Source organism: Pelobates fuscus, chromosome 13 (assembly GCF_036172605.1).
Source record: "Pelobates fuscus isolate aPelFus1 chromosome 13, aPelFus1.pri, whole genome shotgun sequence".
In the NCBI taxonomy this organism is placed as follows: domain Eukaryota; kingdom Metazoa; phylum Chordata; class Amphibia; order Anura; family Pelobatidae; genus Pelobates; species Pelobates fuscus.
The window spans coordinates 90,240,660-90,260,149 of NC_086329.1; the positions used below are offsets into that span (position 1 = coordinate 90,240,660).

The 19,490-nt window shown below is 45.2% G+C and overlaps 1 protein-coding gene across 1 annotated transcript in view; it reads left to right on the forward strand.

Moving 5' to 3' along the window:
- The window catches only part of TDRD10 (tudor domain containing 10), a 112,113-nt gene that overhangs the window by 45,381 nt on the left and 47,242 nt on the right, over positions 1 to 19,490 (forward strand). The window contains exon 6 of the mRNA XM_063439302.1: positions 600 to 655. Coding sequence (XP_063295372.1) covers positions 600 to 655 — 56 coding nt within the window. The remainder of the gene's footprint in view (positions 1 to 599; positions 656 to 19,490) is intronic.

Sequence of the window (19,490 nt, forward strand, 5' to 3'; positions counted from 1 at the left end):
CCAAATGGTTTTAATATTTTATTTAGAAAAAAAGCACAGTTTGAATAAAGCCTTTTGAACGCTTGTCTGGATTATTGCCTGTGTCTGGACTCTTGTGCCATCTAGTGTTCACAACTCGTACTGAACTCCAGTTAGCCTAATTTTATAAATGTATATATATATATATTTTTATTTAACTGTAGAGAAACGCTGCATTGATAGAAAATAAAACTGTTAGCAAATTAGATGCACTTCAAAGGAAACCATCCATGGAATTCTATTTTGAATATTTTATTTAGAGGAAATGTAAAGAATATGTAAAACAACTGCAAGCTTATTTATTCTGTGTTGGGCAGTGTCCAATTAGAGGCTTCACTTTGAAAAGCTTTGCAGACCTGCCTCTCATGCGTGCAGCTGTCCAATTAGAGAATTCTGTATCTTTGCAAGGCGGTTGTAGCGTGATGCTCTGGCACAAGCCACAGTTACTTACTGAAATCTTCATTATGTATTCACTTCTCCCTCTGTTTTTTGTATTCTTGATCATTAAGAATGTTGTTGTTTTTTTGTGTGTGTGTGTGTTTCCTTGTTATCATTGTCTTTCTCTATTTTTTTATTTTTAGATTCTAGAAGGGAAGAAATATCTTCCACTACAAATCTGCCATGTGACATAACAAAGGTATATGCATGTACATGTCTGTCAGTCAAAACTACAAAAAGCATATGGTGTTGATAGTCCTGTGCATCTATAAGAGATCAGCAAGTGGTAGCCCCAGTTGTTTAGGGGGAATGACAAATCTACATACATGGCAATTAAAGCAGAGCAGCCATTTGAACCATTGAAAATGACCAAAACGTGTGTTAACAATTTAGTTTTTTTACATGAGACATGCCATTTTCTTTTTATATTTTATACAAAAGATTTAGCAAATTATGTCATAATCCAGTTTAGGCAAAATGATGCAAAGCAAGGGCAAACATTGGTTTTGAGGAGGATTAATGTAATTTTTTTTCTGTATGTTGTCTCTTTGCTGACTGCCAGGTGCAAAGGACAGAGTTTGTAACCATGACTGACAGGGACATACGAGGAAGACTCACAGAGATTTATTTTACTATTTCACACCTCACAAGTATGTTTTTGTTAAATATAGGGTTAAGTAAACATTTAAAAAATTCTTGAATGTGACACTTGCCCTTTAAATTATTAGGAAATATGGGAATTACTTGTTATATGTTTACTGATTAACCCCTTAACGCCGTCACGGCGTTCTATGCCGTCCCGCATTAAATGGGCTTTAAAGCCGTTGTGGCGGCATAGAACGCCGTAACGGCTGAAGCCCCCAGGAGATCAGAGGTACTTGCTTCTGCCAAGATCCTCTTCTGGAGGGCTGCCTGACAGCCCAGGCAGCCCTCCCCTGGCAAATTAGGCCCCTGGGGGCCATGTGATCGCTCTCAAAGAGCGATCACATGGCCCCCTATAACTGGCTGTGGATCTGCCAGCAGGGGGACTGTCTGAAATGTCAGACAGTCCCCCTGCTGGTGGGAAGTGTAAAAAAAAAAAAATATTAAACATGTTTTAAAATAAATTAAATGTGTATATATGTATATATAAAATATAAAAGATATATATAATTACATAAATAACTAGAGAAGTGTACACGTAGACTTTAAATACATATATATGTGTATATTTAAGTAATATTTTAACATAATTATGTGATTTAATTACCGTATATACTCGAGTATAAGCCGAGTTTTTCAGCCCATTTTTTGGGCTGAAAAACCCCAACTCGGCTTATACTCGAGTCAAGGTCTGTATTATGGCAATTTGCATTGCCATAATACAGACTGGGGGAGAGGGGGGCTGGCAGAGCTGTAACTTACCTGTTCTGCAGCTCCTGTCAGCTCTCTCCTCCTCCGCGCCGTCCGTTCAGCACCTCGGTCAGCTCCCAGTGTAAATCTCGCGAGAGCCGCGGCTCTCGCGAGACTTACAGTGTGAGCTGATAGAAGGAGCTGCACGGACGGCGCAGAGGAGGAGAGAGCTGACAGGAGCTGCAGAACAGGTAAGTTACAGCTCTGCCAGTCCCCCTCTCCCCCCCACTGAACTGCCACTGGACCACCAGGGAAGGAGAGCCCCCCTCCCTGCCATGTATCAAGCAGGGAGGGGGGACGAAAAAATAAATAAAATAAGAAATAATAATAAAAAATAATAATAATAAAAAAAATAATAATAAAAAAAGGGGGTATAAGGACCACTGTGGGGGGGGGGGGGGGGGGGGGTATAAGGACCACTATGGGAGGGAGGGGGGGTATAAGGACCGCTATGGGAGGGAGGGGGGGGATAAGGACCACTATGGGAGGGAGGGGGGGGATAAGGACCACTATGGGAGGGAGGGGGGGGGATAAGGACCACTATGGGAGGGAGGGGGGGATAAGGACCGCTATGGGAGGGGGGGGGGGGGATAAGGACCACTATGGGAGGGAGGGGGGGATAAGGACCACTAGGGGAGGGGAGGGGGGATAAGGACCACTAGGGGAGGGGAGGGGGAAGTAAGGACCACTAGGGGAGGGGAGGGGGAAGTAAGGACCACTAGGGGAGGGGAGGGTAAGGACCACTAGGGGAGGGGTGAGTCAGGACCACTGGGGGAGGGGGGTGAAGGAACACGGGGGTGGGGAGGTAAGGACCACTGAGGGAGGAGGAGGGGAGGTCAGGACATATGGGGGGGGGGGGCAAATATCCTTGTACCGGCCCTGCACACACTGCATTCATACACTGCATTCATACACACACACACTGCACTCATACACACACACTGCACTCATACACACACACTGCATTCATACACACACACACTGCACTCATACACACACACACTGCATTCATACACACACACACTGCACTCATACACACACACACTGCACTCATACACACACACTGCATTCATACACACACACACTGCACTCATACACACACACACTGCACTCATACACACACACACTGCACTCATACACACACACACTGCACTAATACACACACACACTGCACTCATACACACGCTGCACACATACACACGCTGCACACATACACACGCTGCACTCATACACACGCTGCACTCATACACACGCTGCACTCATACACACGCTGCACTCATACACACACACGCTGCACTCATACACACACACGCTGCACTCATACGCACACACTGCATTCATTATACACACACTGTCAATAAATATTCAATTAATATATTTTTTTTAGGATCTAATTTTATTTAGAAATTTACCAGTAGCTGCTGCATTTCCCACCCTAGTCTTATACTCGAGTCAATAAGTTTTCCCAGTTTTTTGGGGAAAAATTAGGGGCCTCGGCTTGTATTCGGGTCGGCTTATACTCGAGTATATACGGTAGTTAAAATTTGATTGACATGCCTGACAACCCAGGCAAAAAGTGCAGAGAATTTGAATTGCAATCACTATATTTAACCCTGTAACTTCCCCATAAAACCTGTACATGGGGGGTACTGTTTTACTTGGGAGACTTCGCTGAACACAAATATTAGTGTTTTAAAATGGTAACTTGTATTACAACAATGATATTTTTAGTAAAAGTGACTTTTTTTTGCATTTTTCACACATGAACGGCACTTTTACGGACGATATTATTGTTGTAATACAAGTTACCATTTTGAAACACTAATATTTGTGTTCAGTGAAGTCTCCAGAGTAAAACCGTACCCACATGTATTGGTTTTATGGTGTTTTGGAAAGTTAGAGAGTCAAATATAAGGCTTGCATTTCATTTATTTCACATAGAAATTTGCCAGATTATGTTGCCTTTTGAGCCCAGGAATAAGAATTACCCCCATGATGACATACCATTTGCAAAAGTAGACAACCAAAGGTATTGCAAACGGGGTATGTCCAGTCATTTTTAGTAACCACTTAGTTACAAACACTGGCCAAATATTAGTTTTTTGCTTTTTTCACACGAAAACAAATATGAACGCTAATTTTGGCCAGTGTTTGTGACTAAGTGGCTACTACAAAAGACTGGACATACCCCACTTGTAATACCTTGGGTAGTCTACTTTTGCAAATGGTATGCCATCACGGCGGTAAATCTCATTCATGGGCTACCACATGGTCTCAAAGGTAACATTACTAATCTGGCAAATTTTAATGTGAAAAAACTGCTATGTTTATCAATTAGTTAAGCCTTCCCCTATTTCCTTTAGTGGCTGTCTCACTGACAGCCGCTAGAGGCGCTTGCGTGATTCTCACTGTGAAAATCACAGTGAGAGCACGCAAGCGTCCATAGGAAAGCATTATGAATGCTTTCCTATGTGACCGGCTGAATGCGCGCGCAGCTCTTGCCGCGCGTGCGCATTCAGCCGACGGGGCGGAACGGAGGTGGAGAGGAGGAGGAGAGCTCCCCGCCCAGCGCTGGAAAAAGGTAAGTTTTAACCCTTTTCCCCTTTCCAGAGCCGGGCGGGAGGGGGTCCCTGAGGGTGGGGGCACCCTCAGGGCACTCTAGTGCCAGGAAAACGAGTATGCTTTCCTGGCACTAGAGTGGTCCTTTAAAGAAACAGTGGGAGCTAAATTGGCAAAAGGCTCCCATTGGCCCCTGTCATGCCACACTCCCCTTACACTTACCTTTTGGGGGTGTGGATATGACAGGAGCCAATCACATTAATTTAGAAGGTACTTATACTCACCTTTTCCCTTAGTCCTTGCCCTATCGTGGTTTCTGTTGCAGTTCCCTTTAGCGCTGCTTGTGTTCAGTTGCGTTCCTTCGTATTGACCTTGGCTTTGTTTCTGACTACGTTATCTCTTTATCCTTATCTGTTCTGTTTGCCGGCTTGCTGTTTACTGTGTACCAGACCCCGGCTAGTCCTAGTTTACGCTGTCTCTTTGTGCCCTTGACCTCGGATCGTTCCTGACTCTGTCTCCTCTCATAAACGTCGAGTCCGGCCATTCTAAGGTCCGGTAGACGTATCTCTCCTCTGTTGTCTTTTGTTGAGTTGAGCTAGTTGGGGGTATATTTTCGTTACAAACTGACCGCAGTTCATAGACTTTTTGCTCACGGGACAACGCTGTACCCGGGGATACCTGCTGCAAGGTTCCCCCTTGCTGAATTGCCCGACTCGAGGCTTGCGGCCTATCAGAACTGGAACTGAGGGGAGGCGGCCGCTCCCCCAATTCCTAGGCCGGAGGAAAAGTCCCCCCTCGACGCTGTTCCCCCCCCCCCCCCCCCCCCCCCCCCCCCCCCCTTGGACCGGTGGGGGTTATCCTGGTCTCCGCTGACTCTCCCTGCACGCCCAGATTATCTAAATCCTGCTATAATGACACAAGCACTGAACACAGCCACAACATGCAAGATGGCGGCCGGTCTAACCCAACACGCGACCACAAGGTCGGCGCCAAACCCAGAGAGCACACTGGATACCCTAATGCAGCGCATAGACACAGCCTTCGACCACTTCTGGGCGCAACTTGAGGCTTACACTCTGGTGGAGCCGGTCCTGGACCGGAAGGGTGAGCGGAGCAAGCAGGCCCCCTCAGGGCGCAACTATCAAGTCTCCACTAGTACCAGCATGTACTGGCCCACCCAGGCAGAGAGCGCACAGGGAGGTAAACTCCCAGCATCGTCCACAGAAGCAGAGACTCCGACGCCACAGGTGGTGAAGAAACATCACGGGCTCCAGCTATGCCCAACATGGGAAGGATCCGGACTCCAAGACGAGCCACCGAATCCGTGGAGCGGAGATGCAAGCTCTCAGAGCCTGGGGCTGGAGGGACACTGATCATTGCACCTGCTTTCCACCGCACCGCAATAGTTTCAACGGGCCCCCGTGCGCTGGCATCGGTTGACGCTAGACTCACGCTGCAGGACTGGTCCCCAGCCAAACCTAGGCTGTTATCCATGTGGCCACCATCAACCACCTGCATTACTGTGCCACTAACCTGTGGGTATAAATGGTGCAAGACCTACTTTAAGCGGCAACCTCAGTTACGCATGGATATGCGGGGACTCAGTTACTTATATGCCCTCTGAGTTTTTTGTCTCCCTCAGTGAGGCATTTATTTCTACAGCGCGCACCGTACATATTGGACAGTAACTAACATCGGCATGTTAGATCGTAAGATAAACCTGTCCCTTATATGTCTTATCTCCTCACTGTCTGTTTCTCCTATTATGACAAACTGAAAGGTGCATTGTCCATTTATATGCAATATCACGCTTATAATGTCTGCTATTGTAGTTCAGCATGTTTACCCTATTATATGTTTTCTGTGCAAAGCTCAGATTGAGGAAGCGCTACCTACTCTCACACAAAAGTTAAAACTAGCATGTTTAACTCAACCTTAAAGCTACTTCACAATACTTGCATGTACCTAACCGAGCTGCTGAGTCTGAGGGACACTGTTGTCACCGAGGATAAGGCCTAAGACCACATGGGCCTGTTCAATGTATTTTTTTTTTTTTTTTTTAAATGTTTAAATATTCTTAGCACGAGCCTGGGCATCACCTAACTTACCTACTTGCCCGCACATGTATAGCTATTAGCAATACGGGGCAGGGGAGTCTCAGTGGAATATGCACAGCGGATGCTAGCTACTAGAATTCAGCCTGTTTACATTCATTCTAATGTGCCACAGTTTACCTTGCATTTAAATAATCGGCAATTAAATAATCGTTTAGCCCTAGCTTGAATTAACAATCGGTAAAATGTATCTATACCACTCATACTGTTATAAACACTGCCTCAGCACTGCTTTAATAGTCCTGCAGTATAGTCATAGGCAGTCCTTTACTCTTCCTAACATAAAATGAGGCTAACAAATACTCAGAGATGATATAAACTGCATTGTATTTTACCCGTCTAGTATGTAACTTTATCGTCTCCCCTCTCTCATTCTGTACCCTCATGATTTTCTGCCTCAATAAAAAAGAGATTGACAAAAAAAAAAAATTGTTTAAAATGGATGCGTGCACGCTCTGAAGTAAATCACACCAGACACAAGTTGCAGGTTAATGAAAAACATCATATGCAAAAATGTAGATCACAGAATACATCTTTAATTGGTTAGGTGTCAAGTGTCTTATCTAATGCACACCCTACAAGGCGTGATGTCACCTTCTTCCCAGGATTTTACTTCGGATACAGGCGCCATCTTGTTACACGAGGTAGTTAGTCGATGGGAGTGGTTGCTCTAACAGCCATTTTGAGTAAATATTGAATACAGGTTTTTTTTTTTGTTTTTTTTTTACATTTTTTTTTTTTTTAAATTCTTTATTTTATTCGTGCTTAGGATGACAACATACGTGCAAGGCCACAACAGCCGTTGCAGGCACAGTATTAGAATTTCAAGTTGTGGCATAGTAGACAGCACATTTTTTATATATAAGGTTAGAGAATGACAAGCTAGTTATACCAAATAGCTAACATTATTCGGGGTCTGTTCCCCAAGGTTATATAAGCAAGAGTACGCCAGGGCTGATTAGCTAACTAAAGTATTAACTTAGCTTATGCATGCATTTTTTCTTTAACTGTTGCTGACACTGAGAGCTTAGTATAACAGTCCTGATAGTAGTCGCTTGGACCTGTGATCACCCCCACTCCTCGGCAGGATGCAGCTGTACAGTCCTCTTGTAAGCTTTCCACGCTGTTCTGGAGGGTTTAAACCCTGTATTAGTCCATGCATCGACGGGACTGCTTGTGCTTGTGAGGTGTGAGGTAGCGTGGTGAAGATTGTCGCCATCTTGCGTGTTTGGAGCTTTGTGGTAATCTCTCATTTGCGTTTCCCAGCGGGGCCCACCCGTGTGACAACAGGCATGTTCCGCGGGGCAATGCGCCGGGTCCTGAGGCGATTGTCACATCCCCGGTCCTGGTTGCTGCTTCAGGGTATGGGTTGCTTGGCGCTGGTTGTTACGGAATCCTGGTGGTGCTTGTTCCTCCGGCGGCCATCTTGGGTCTCACATGGCGGTATAGCCGCTCCATACTCTCGGTCAGGACTTGTGAGTGTGAGCCCGTGAGTGCGCCAGTGGGGACCGGGATAACCCCTGCCGGCCCAGAGGGGGGGGGGTAAACGAGACCGGGAGGACGCCAGCCAGATCTGAGTTACCAGGTTGAAATGTGAGGCAGCGGCCGTCCGCCCCGCTCTCCTCCTGGGTAGGCCTCTGGTCTCAAGCCCCAAAATGTCTCTCCAGGACCTAGAGTCACCCGGTAACAGGTGCTCCAGCTACACCGGGACAATCCAGGACTCCTTCCCCCGAGCCTCCTGAGCTCTCATGCAGCGCAAGGTGGGTATTTTCCCTGATTTTGGCTGGGTTCAGCAGGAGCTCCAGTGACCTGCAGCCTGTCGGCATGGCCGCCCGGCCCCGCCCCCCCATTGAATACAGGTTTGCATAGTAAATAGGCATTTTACGAATACAATTTTACGTCCATAACCGTCTCCCCCTTAAAATGACTATTTACCAACAACTACAAAACAAAGTCTAAAAACTAAATCTGTCCCTAATAGGCTGCAGCACATCTGTCTTACAGGTCTCGAACTCTTTTGATGCTGCGCATAGGACAAGCAGTGGCTTGTCCACTACCTCCCCCGCTACAGACTTTGCCCGTAAAGACAGACGCTATCCCTACCGTCCCTAAAAGGAAGTAGTTGTGTGATTGGTGCGGAGGGACTGCAAAGGAGAGTGGGGTGAGTGAGGTTTGTCATAGTCTAAGTCCTCTATTTCTTCGTGAAGGAAAGTCTGGGTGGTTCGGTCAATTGACTGATCAACTGTCTTTTGTAGGCACTTCTTAAAGGACCACTCTAGTGCCAGGAAAACATACTCGTTTTCCTGGCACTAGAGTGCCCTGAGGGTGCCCCCACCCTCAGGGACCCCCTCCCGCCCGGCTCTGGAAAGGGGAAAGTGTTTAAAACTTACCTTTTTCCAGCGGTGGGCGGAGAGCTCTCCTCCTCCGATCCTCCTCTTCTCCTCCCCGTCGGCTGAATGCGCACGCGCGGCACGAGCTGCGCGCGCATTCAGCCGGTCACATAGGAAAGCATTCATAATGCTTTCCTAGGGACGCTTGCGTGCTCTCACTGTGAAAATCACAGTGAGAATCACGCAAGCGCCTCTAGCGGCTGTCAGTGAGACAGCCACTAGAGGAAATAGGGGAAGGCTTAACCCATTCACAAACATAGCAGTTTCTCTGAAACTGCTATGTTTATGAAAAAATGGGTTAACCCTAGCTGGACCTGGCACCCAGACCACTTCATTAAGCTGAAGTGGTCTGGGTGCCTTGAGTGGTCCTTTAATACAGGGTAGCACACAACAGACAAGGAGAGCAAGGATAATCATCATTATCAAGACAGCCACACCTATCTGGGCTAGGACTCTCTGCCAGTCATTCATCCATCCAAACCATCTTCCCCATGGGTCAGTGACTCCTGAGTTCCTTTTTTTTAAATTTAAAATCTTTATTTTTGTTGTGCATTAAAACAATGACAGACAAGCTTGTGGTGCCCCAAGAGCAATCCTTGAGCGTATTTTCATGTGTAGCAATAGAAGCATTGGGTTAAACGGCACAATTTTTTTATATAATAACTTTAGCATAACCATCATATTCAATAACACTGCGCCTTTGGTTTGGCTAATCTTTTTGTGGTTCTTGCTATCTCTGCGACAGAGTATATCACAGTATGGCATTAAGACAGATAGGGATCACGGTTGCTCTAAGCTGTACTTTATAGCCACTGTGCTTGTTAAGACATAGCTAGGTTACATAGTTACATAGCTGAAAAGAGACTTGCGTCCATCAAGTTCAGCCTTCCTCACATATGCTTTTGCTGTTGATCCAAAAGAAGGCAAAAAACCCAGTCTGAAGCGCTTCCAATTTTGCAACAAACTAAGAAAAAATTCCTTCTTGACCCCAAAATAGCAGTCAGATGTCTCCTTGGATCAAGCAGCTATTACCCCACTAATTAGAAATTGTATCCCTGTGTGTTATGTTTTTGCAAGTATTTATCCAATTGCAATTTAAACATCTGTATAGACTCTGACAAAACCACCTCTTCCGGCAATGAATTCCATATCCTTATTGCTCTTACTGTAAAAAAAAACCTTTTCTTTGCCTTAGATGAAATCTCCTTTCTTTTTACCGTATATGGGGTGAGTGCTATCGTGAAAGAATAAATTGATAAATATAGTGATTGGGTGAACCCTGTGGTGAAAGAAAATTAAAGAAAAACTATTACGTACAGCTGTACTCTATTTGGCTAAACTTCTCTTGTACTGGCTGAAAGCCAAACTGTTTATAGAGATGGCAACATATGTCTTGTAGTTGCAACTGTAGAAAAATAGTGACAAATTATGAGGTAAATAGACCATATTGGGTTATGTCCAGAGGAGGGAATAGCTTGAGTAGGGTGTGCTTAGATCATTAGTTTGCCGGAGTCAATAGTGTCCTGAGCCGAGCCCTGACGCCCGTTTCGCCAGGCAGGCTCTTTAGGGTGAATGAGTAAGTATGGATTCATTGGCTGTTTATACATCAAATTGGAGGTTTAGGATTGGTTAAAGCTTAATGACCAATTTCTTTATTTGGAAGGATGACTGACCGTTATTTGCACCAATTATGCTTCCTGAGCGTGGAGAGCAGTAACTGCATCTCATTAGCATATTGGTTTTCCAGTTCAGCCAATGGGAATGTTTTTTTTATTGATGCGGCAAGAGAAGGGCATGTCATCCTCTCGGTTTAAGATGAAAATCCGGCTTCAGTGATCATTAACTGTGATCAGGGTATCTTTTGACCAAAGTTAATGGCATATTAAGCTGTAAATTAGCTGTATGGTATAATTTTTTTGTTTGTATTGGATTAAAGGCAATTTGTAGAACTATGTAAATATCGTAAGGAATGAGATTCCATTAGACATTAGTCTTATGTCAAAGTCAAACAGTGAAAAGTAGGTGCGCAAGATAAATGTAAAGGACAGCCAACCTGGCTGGGTTATAAGCAGTATATAGTACAAAGCATGCAAGGATGTATAAAAATGCAAATGCATGCAATAGATAATCCCCAAATATACACTGTAACCGTGGAGACAGATATAAGTAACCAATAATTGGTTATATACTTGCACAGGTCTGTTCAGGCAGTCCAATCTACAATAAAAAGACGACACAGACCTAGTGCAGCATTGTTTAAGAGTAAATAATAAAATAAAGGGAAAAAGATTCCAAACTCACAATTGTGGAGTGGTTGTAGTACCACTCCAGACGCTGAAAGCACTCACTCTATGACCTGCCAGGTGTAGAAAAAACATTCCATTTATTGCCACACAATCTAAAAACAATGTGTAAAAAATACCACTGCTGCTGCTGGTATATGTGTATGAGTTCAATAAATCCAGGTATTGGACTCATACACACATACCAGCAGCAGCAGTGGTATTTTTTACACATGGTGTCCAACCCTTGGACACATAGAATAGTCTGAAGTGGCTAGGTTTGCCACACTTACGTTCAGGTTATGATGCCAGTGTTGAGATTTTATCTATTGATACATGAGGTGTAATTAATTTTATTCACATGCTCCTTTTTTTTTTTTTTTTTTTTTAAATTCTTTATTTTGTCTTGACACGACATGTTGCATACATGGACTATCACGGTTTAACATGGGTTAACATGGTTTAACATAGTCATTCACCGGACATGCCATGGGATCACTGGAATCACATTGTACAAACATTCTCTTAGAGTTAATTATTATGATGCTGTTACACATTAACATACATAGCTGTATCTCTGGTCTTTGCGACACAATCATTGTCTTGTTAGTGTTAGGTAATGGCAAGTCCCATGTGTTGTTAAAGACTGTACAGCTGTTTCCCTCTTCCGATGTTTCGGTTGTCTGTGTGCCCCATGTGTCTGCTCCCGTGAATGCATTACGTTGGTGAAATATTTTGATAGTTCTAGATAAAATTGGAGAAAAAGAAAGAGATAGTAGACAGGTTGAAAAAAAGGGGGGGGGGGGTGGAGGGGAATCCGCTGCCGGGGCCGATGAGTTGCCATCGGGGCCTGGTTATATATTAGTTACTCAAGTTGGAGTTTTCCCAGGGTTCCCAGATCTTTTGAAACATTTTTATGGTGCCCCTTATTCTAGCTGTCAGGTCGTCCATCAAATGGACTTCTTTTATTCTATTGATGACCCCTGCGATGGGCGGTGTGCCTGGCTTAAGCCAGTCTGAGGCTACGGCCCTCCTGGCTGCTAAGGTAATCTTATGGAGAAGCTTTTGTTCCTGCCTAGTCCAGCCGTCTAGAGTCCTGCTTAATAGAAATAGCCATGGGTCGAGGTCTGGTGATCTGCCAAAGACCTGTGTCAGTAGTGCCTGAATCTGTTTCCAAAATGTGATCATCTGTGTGCTTTCCCACCACATGTGGACGTACGTCCCCCTGGGGCCGCACCCCCTCCAGCACTCATCTGTAGGAGTCTTGTGCATTTGGTATAATTTAACTGGTGTAGTGTACCAGCGAAGCATTGTTTTGATAGATTGCTCCTGGAGGTTAACGCACACCGACGAGGTATGGTTTGCCTCCCAGATCTCTTGCCACTCTATGCCCTCCAGCGTGTCCCCTAGGTCTCTCTCCCAATGATCCGTATAGGCTAATTTGCCCCAGTCCCTAGCTTCTGAACAGAGGTGGGCGTACATGAGCGTTATCATGCCTTTGGGTATTATTTCTTGGAGGCAGATGCGTTCGAAGAACTTCATCTGTTTCCGGGCCGACGTTTTTATGTGTGCCAAATTTGCGAAATCTCTAATTTGTATGTATCTAAAAAAAAATCTGCGGGGGTGAGATGGCCCCGCTGTCTTAGTGTGTCAAAGGTGATGACCCCTGTTCCCTCGTATAGTTGGCAGATGCGTTGTAATCCTATCCTCTCTAAGTTTTTGAAGTCTCTAGCTATCATGCATGGGATGATAGTATGGCATAATAGGGGATGGGTCTGATGCCAACTGGAATTTCAGTTTGAAGGCGTCCCATATCTGTAGGGAATTAATTATAAACGGGCATGTGACCTTGATCTTGGGTCTGTGTTCTTTGGGTACCCACGTGAGAAACTGCGGGAGGTCGGCACCTGTCATGAGGGATTCTACGTCTGCCCATTTGCGGTCCCCTGGTGGAGAGTGCCACATTGCCGCCTGTGTCAGTTGTGTCGCTATGTAATAGTAATATATGTTTGGGAGTCCCAGTCCCCCTCTCGAACGTGGTCTATATAAAATATCTTTATTTTTTTTGATGTATTAATTTTTTTCCCGTCTTTATTAAAATGTTGAAGGAATCTTAGCCAGAAAATATGCAAACCGATAAGTGGAGCTTTAAAGGGACACTGTAGTCACCAAGACCACTTCAGCTCAATGAAGTGGTCTGGGTGCCAGGTCCCCCAGGTTTCAACCCAGATGTTTCAATTGCAGGGTTAATCCAGCCTCTAGTGACTGTCTTCCTGACAGCTGCTAGAGGCGCTTCTGCAACGCTGGATGCGAAAATCACATTCAGCGTGCAGAACGTCCATAGGAAAGCATTTCGCTCCACTCGGGAGCGGACGTTGGCGGGGGAGGAGAGGTCACAAGCGCCAAGGGAGCCTGGCGCTAGATTAAAGTAAGTAAGTAAAGGGGTTTTAACACCTTCAGCGCCATGGAGGGGTACCCTGAAGGTGAGGGGGACCTAAGGGTTATATAGTGTCAGGAAAACGATTTTTAAAAAAAAAAAAAATTGACACTATAGTGATCCTTTAAATGGTATTATACATTTTACCAACAAATTCACTGAATGTAAATCCAATTTCCTTGCCTTTCCTCCAAATGCCTTTTTTTTTTTTTTTTTTTTTTTTTTTTTTTTAATGCTTTTAAGTTGTGTGCTTCTGAAGTTGTGTTCCTATGAGAAAATCTAATTAGCTGTTGGCAAGATCAATGGGAATATATACAAAGGGTGCCGGTTAATCTGCAAAGTGAATACAGTTTCAAGGAATGCATTAAAACCCATGGTGTGTTCAGAGAAATTGATGGAGATGTTCTTAACCCCTTAAGGACCAAACTCCTGGAATAAAAGGGAATCATGACATGTCACACATGTCATGTGTCCTTAAGGGGTTAAACAGGTTTTATGTAGGCTTGTGCATATGAAGAAAATTTAGTTTGTCCATATTGTTTTTTTGTTTTTTTTTACTTCATCTGAAATTTTGTTTTTAATAATATCTGAGATCTGTTAACCTGCTCTTAGAAGCCACATGGGACAACATGGCGCTCCAAGAAGAAGATCCTCCTACTCATCAGAGGACCTTTCCTTCGACCTGGGGAAAGAGGCCTTGTTTGGTCAGAAGCTGGGGATTAATTCATCTACAAAAGAGGACCATGAACCAGTCAGAACAGATTTGCTCAAAATCATATTAGCCAAGCTCTGCACGAATATTGCAGCGGACACGGTCTACTTAAGAATTCTATAGAGGATGCAACCACGAAAAATCGCCGAGTTAAAGCCCTCTAACAGAATCAATTATTCTAGACTCTGTTTTAGAAAAAATAATCGAGGAACTTCAGCTGCCACATGCAGGGTGGATGCACTGGAGGATGGAAGGAGAAGGTTTCCCATGAAGATCAGTGGCATACTGGAGACGCTCGGATTTACTGATTCTACTGCATTTCTCTTATATAGTTCAAAGGATCTGCATTACTGCTGGTCCTGACTAGGAACACTTTCACTTGGTCCTGGTCCCTGAGATCCCAATTATAACACCGAAGAGGCAAGGATATCCTCTACTGTTAGGGGCTGCCAAGGGACCTGCTGTTCACACTTTAGGGCAGTACTCTCTGCGCGGGAAATTACTAGGAGGTCGAGGAGCATGCGTGCAAGTTGGACCTTACTGATTTATCCAAGGTTTTTGGGGTAGTTTTGTCTCGCCTAGATCCAACAAAGTGATGAGCTCACTCCCCGATCTGCTCAGATCACTTCAACTTCCCCAACAGTGACCTGACTACCTGGATTGCTGTCATGCGGGATGGCTATATCCTGACACAAAAACTCTCCCTACTAATTAATACCGCGGAACAGTTTTTTTTTTTTATTTTCATGGTTTTAATACTTTTGTTCTTTACTTTACATGTTCTTTTAGTAAGACTCAACTATGGGGCAATGTTCTTAGGCTAGCTCACTTTTTAGCAAACCCTTAGATACGAGACCTGTACTCATTTAATTCCCACCTCAGACCAGATTCCTAGTGAGCTGAGCACCCCATTCATCCACTACAGGTGCCCTATACAGTTTCAGCAGTAAGCATTGAAGTAAGCATGTTAATCTTTAATACTGAAATTGTAGATTATACTAGCTTTAGTATAACTATGATCTTAATTTTATTAATGACAGGAGGCGAATATTTGCATAAGTCTCTCTTTACTAGACCTCCACAGCAGCACATTAACATAGAGAAAAAAAACAACCAATCAGAAAAAAGTAATGCAACCATGAAAGGCCACTCCCAACCAACTATTTCCTCTTTCTTTGCTGCTCCGCAGTCAGTACAGGTCAGAGTACCACTGCCTCCTGTTACTTAGGGTGGATGTGGATATTTAATGCATATTTTGTACAGATTTTACACATTTTCTACAGATTTTACACATTTATACTTGGTTTATTCTTAGTTCTTATAGGTATGGTTTACATACTCTAGATAGATTTTAGGCTATGTTTTTCCGTGATTTCTTCTTTAATATCTATTTTTCATCGTGTACACATCTTTATGTGGTATACATGCCGTGTGGGGGATATGGGCAGGATTTTTTCCTGCTTGGGGCTTTGTGGTGGCCTGTCCTGCCGGCTAGGGTGCTGGGGTAACCTGTTTCTGTCCCCTTCATCCTGCCCGGCAGTTTATTCCACCTCCCTCCCCCTTCGCTAGTTTGGCGGTGGCTGGCGGAGTAAGACTCTGGCGGTCCCACGTGTTTCCCCGCCCGCCGGCGTCGTCCGTCTGGCGGGAGCGGTTTTACCTGCTCTCTCCCACCTTGCCCTCGCGGCGTCGGATAGCCATGGCTTTTACAGGGTGGCGCTGTCAGGGAGAGTAGTGGCAGTAGTGCTCCCGGCCGCCTCACCCTCCCGCGACCTTGTGGTGCGTGCTGGGTGGTAATGGCTTGCGCCGGCCGTTCTTAAAGGTACAGTACGTCCTGTATCGGTAAGACATACACAAGGTTCCCAGATTGGGAGTTTGTGCTGCACTTTTCCAAAGGGAATTATATTAGCCCACTGGTTCTAAACGTCTTTATCCCGTCACAGGCAGTGAGCTATTTCATTTAGTATTCCCTGATTAGGGCCTCTGTTCAAACCAGTCCCAGGTTCAGATTTCTAATTGGCCAGGTCCCTGCTCAGTCTAGTACACTTCCCCTGACTGCCATGAGTCTAATGGTGGGGGGGTTGCGTTTGTCTGCACTTCCCTCCGCCGTGCAGCCTCCCCGCCTACATATTTCGGTGAGATGGCGCAGTGGGTGGTTGCATCATCAGTAGAATATGTTGATTTCCTTGTGGGGTCACAGCCGCCTCTGTTGCGCAGGGAAGGAGGCCTCCGTACCCTTACCATCCATGGCAGCCCTAGCTGAATGGCGAGCAAACCAGTTCCCCTCGGAGGGAGGGGACGATGACGTCTGCGCAGGTGGCGACAATGAGCGTAGTAGACAAGGACGCCTTCATGGACGCCTCTGGCGAACCCAGGTTCAACCCTTGGTAGATTCGACATCTAGGTTTTCGGAATGGTCTCTACCCGAACACCTTGCATGATTCGTACGCTGTGGGATCTGCGGACTGCTGAAGTGAGAATTCGGCAGGAAGAGTCAGGCGGGATGCCCAGGACAAGATGGCCATGACCCTGGAGTTCGGAAACTGGTCGCCACGTATGTCGTGCACAGGACAGGACCCTGTGACAAGGGTCGAGCGCACCCTCCATCTGGGGCAGGACAGACTGCTGATCATGCTGGGCCCTCTATTCAGGAAGCCCACCTAGACCGGTTTCCCTTACGGGACTGGGCCCTGCCCCCCTTTGCCTGCCTGGCAATAGGAGGTTTGCTACCTGCACGCAACACGCATGGATATTGGAGCCGGATTAATGGTCGCACTGACCAGGCATCTTCGCTTCGGGGACCCGTTACATAGGAGCTTCATGGGCAGGTGACTCGGTGCCTCCCATCGAGCAAACCCAGTTTTTCCGGGAGGAGGATCTTCCACCGTGAATTTGACCATTTTTTTTTTTTTTAAGACTGCTCGTGGATTTTGTCATGGAGTTCTCCATCCAGTATTCTACCAGAGACTCTTCAACACAGTCGTGGGACACCATCGTCGCAGGATGGGGACCTCTTCTGGCCGCGAGATTGGTACGCTGGATTGGAGCTGTTGGAGTGACACGCCGGCGATTGAAGGATTAGGTGATGCCATTTGTCGGCATGGTGGCCCGGATGTAGTTGGACCCGGAGTGGGATCCAGATTGCTTTTCGGGCCCTGTAGCCTGCGTTTCTGGATTTTTCGGTCACTCCTTTTTTGGCCAGGGACACTGGCGTCTTTTGACTCCAATAGCTAGATCGGCAGTCCACGTACTGTCTAGACGTCTTCTCATTGGTCAGGACTCGCTGGTTGGCGGATGTCTCAGAGGTAGGTGAATATCACATCCTCCGAGGCCTAGGCCTAGGTGTTTTTTCTCTAGGACGTACGCACAGTTTGTCGTTCCTCCAGGATTGGCCTGATACTCACGGCATCTCCATTTCTCAACGTCCTTTGCCATCTTACTATGTTTTATTTCGTGTTTCGTGCGTCTGGGCTTTAGATGTTGACGCTTCTTTTCTTCCTCGGATAGGGTCACTGTCAGGAGGTCAATACGTACTAGCCGGATTTTACGGCTATATTCTACCCGTGTTTCCACGACCTTCCTAGACTTTGCGTGGCGACAACGCTGTCTTATAGGTGGCGATTCTTTCTCCTTTCTCGTTCCGGTCAGTTGTTGAGTTCTAAGGTCAGCGCTATCCGGTATCGTTTTCTTCCTCAGTGCGATGGACTGAGGGTTGGCTCTGGCGGGACAGGATTCGACCTTCAGAACTTCTTCGGTTAGTGGCGCGGCAGCCCCAGACTCCTGTGGAGCGGGCGCATCTTTTCCAGGACATCATGCATTTACTTCTGTTTCCGAGGAGGTACCTTTTGGCCTATTTTAGGTCAGATCGGTGGATCGTGTCTCTTTTGCTTTGCTTTGCTGTCTGAGCGTTAAAACAGCAAATATGAAGCCTCCTGTCATGTTATAAAATTGTAGATTATACTAGCTTTAGTGTAACTATAATCTTAATTGTATTAATGACAGGAGGCAAATATGTCCCTACCAGTTTCACCCTACCCTTGTTCCTTGTTTATTTTTATTTGACCTCCTCTAACGGATAGTCTGTTTCCCAGCTCTGTGTTTAGGTAGGTCAATTATTTGCCTTCCTGAGGGAAGTCAGGGTAGGATTTTATATATACTGTTCTGTCTATAAGTGATTATGGGTCTTCAGGTTTTTCACAGTACATTTCATTCACTAATTAGTGTTTCGATTCTGTTTCTCGTTTCAGTTTAATGGTTCGCCTACGGATCCAAGTTCAAGTTTTCTTCGGGATAAAGTTCAAGGTTTATCTACGGTTCTACGTTTGTTTCGAGTTGGATTTCAGTTATTTATTTGTTCATGTACTTTTTTTGTCGCAACTTCAAAGAGGAAATGGTTGGGAGGGGCCTTTTATGGTTGCATTACTTTTTTCGGATTGGTATTTTTTCTCTGTTAATGTGCTGCTGTGGAGTTCTAGTAAAGAGAGACTTAAGCAAACATGAAAGCAAATAATGTAGGACTTAAAGTGTAACGGATCGACGGGTACCTCGACGGGGTACCTCCGTTGAAGGATGCTCCTAGCGCTTCCTGAGGACTCCAAGCACTGCAGCAGACACCACAACCACCGAACCGCAGCAGCATACGAATGCTCTCAAGCATATGAATGCTGTAAACAGCTCAACAGGAAATGCATACAATCAGCTTACACTCCTGGCAATCAGCATACAATCCAATTCCCCCAATAACGAGACGACACTTCGTTTTGAGGTCAAGCAGAACTGACTGTACTGGCACATACAGCCTTTCTTATTCAAAATCCACAAATATAGTACTGCCCACAGGGTTTTGAAATACAACCAATCAATCCGTACAATACACACAGACACTCCCACACAAAATCCTCCCCTCTGCCTGTGATATGATTACTGAACACAATGGTTCATATAATTATCACAGGCAGAGAAATTCAGTTTTTTACAAAATATTAATAACTTCCAAAATATACATGCCATTCACATAAAACATACATTTTCAGAATCAGCACACTTTAAGTGCCATAAAAGTCAAAGAAAATTGAAAAGTCTTCGAGATGATCGAAAGCATCATGTAAATCGATGGCTATCTGGCAATATTTCCCATGGTTTGAATAATTG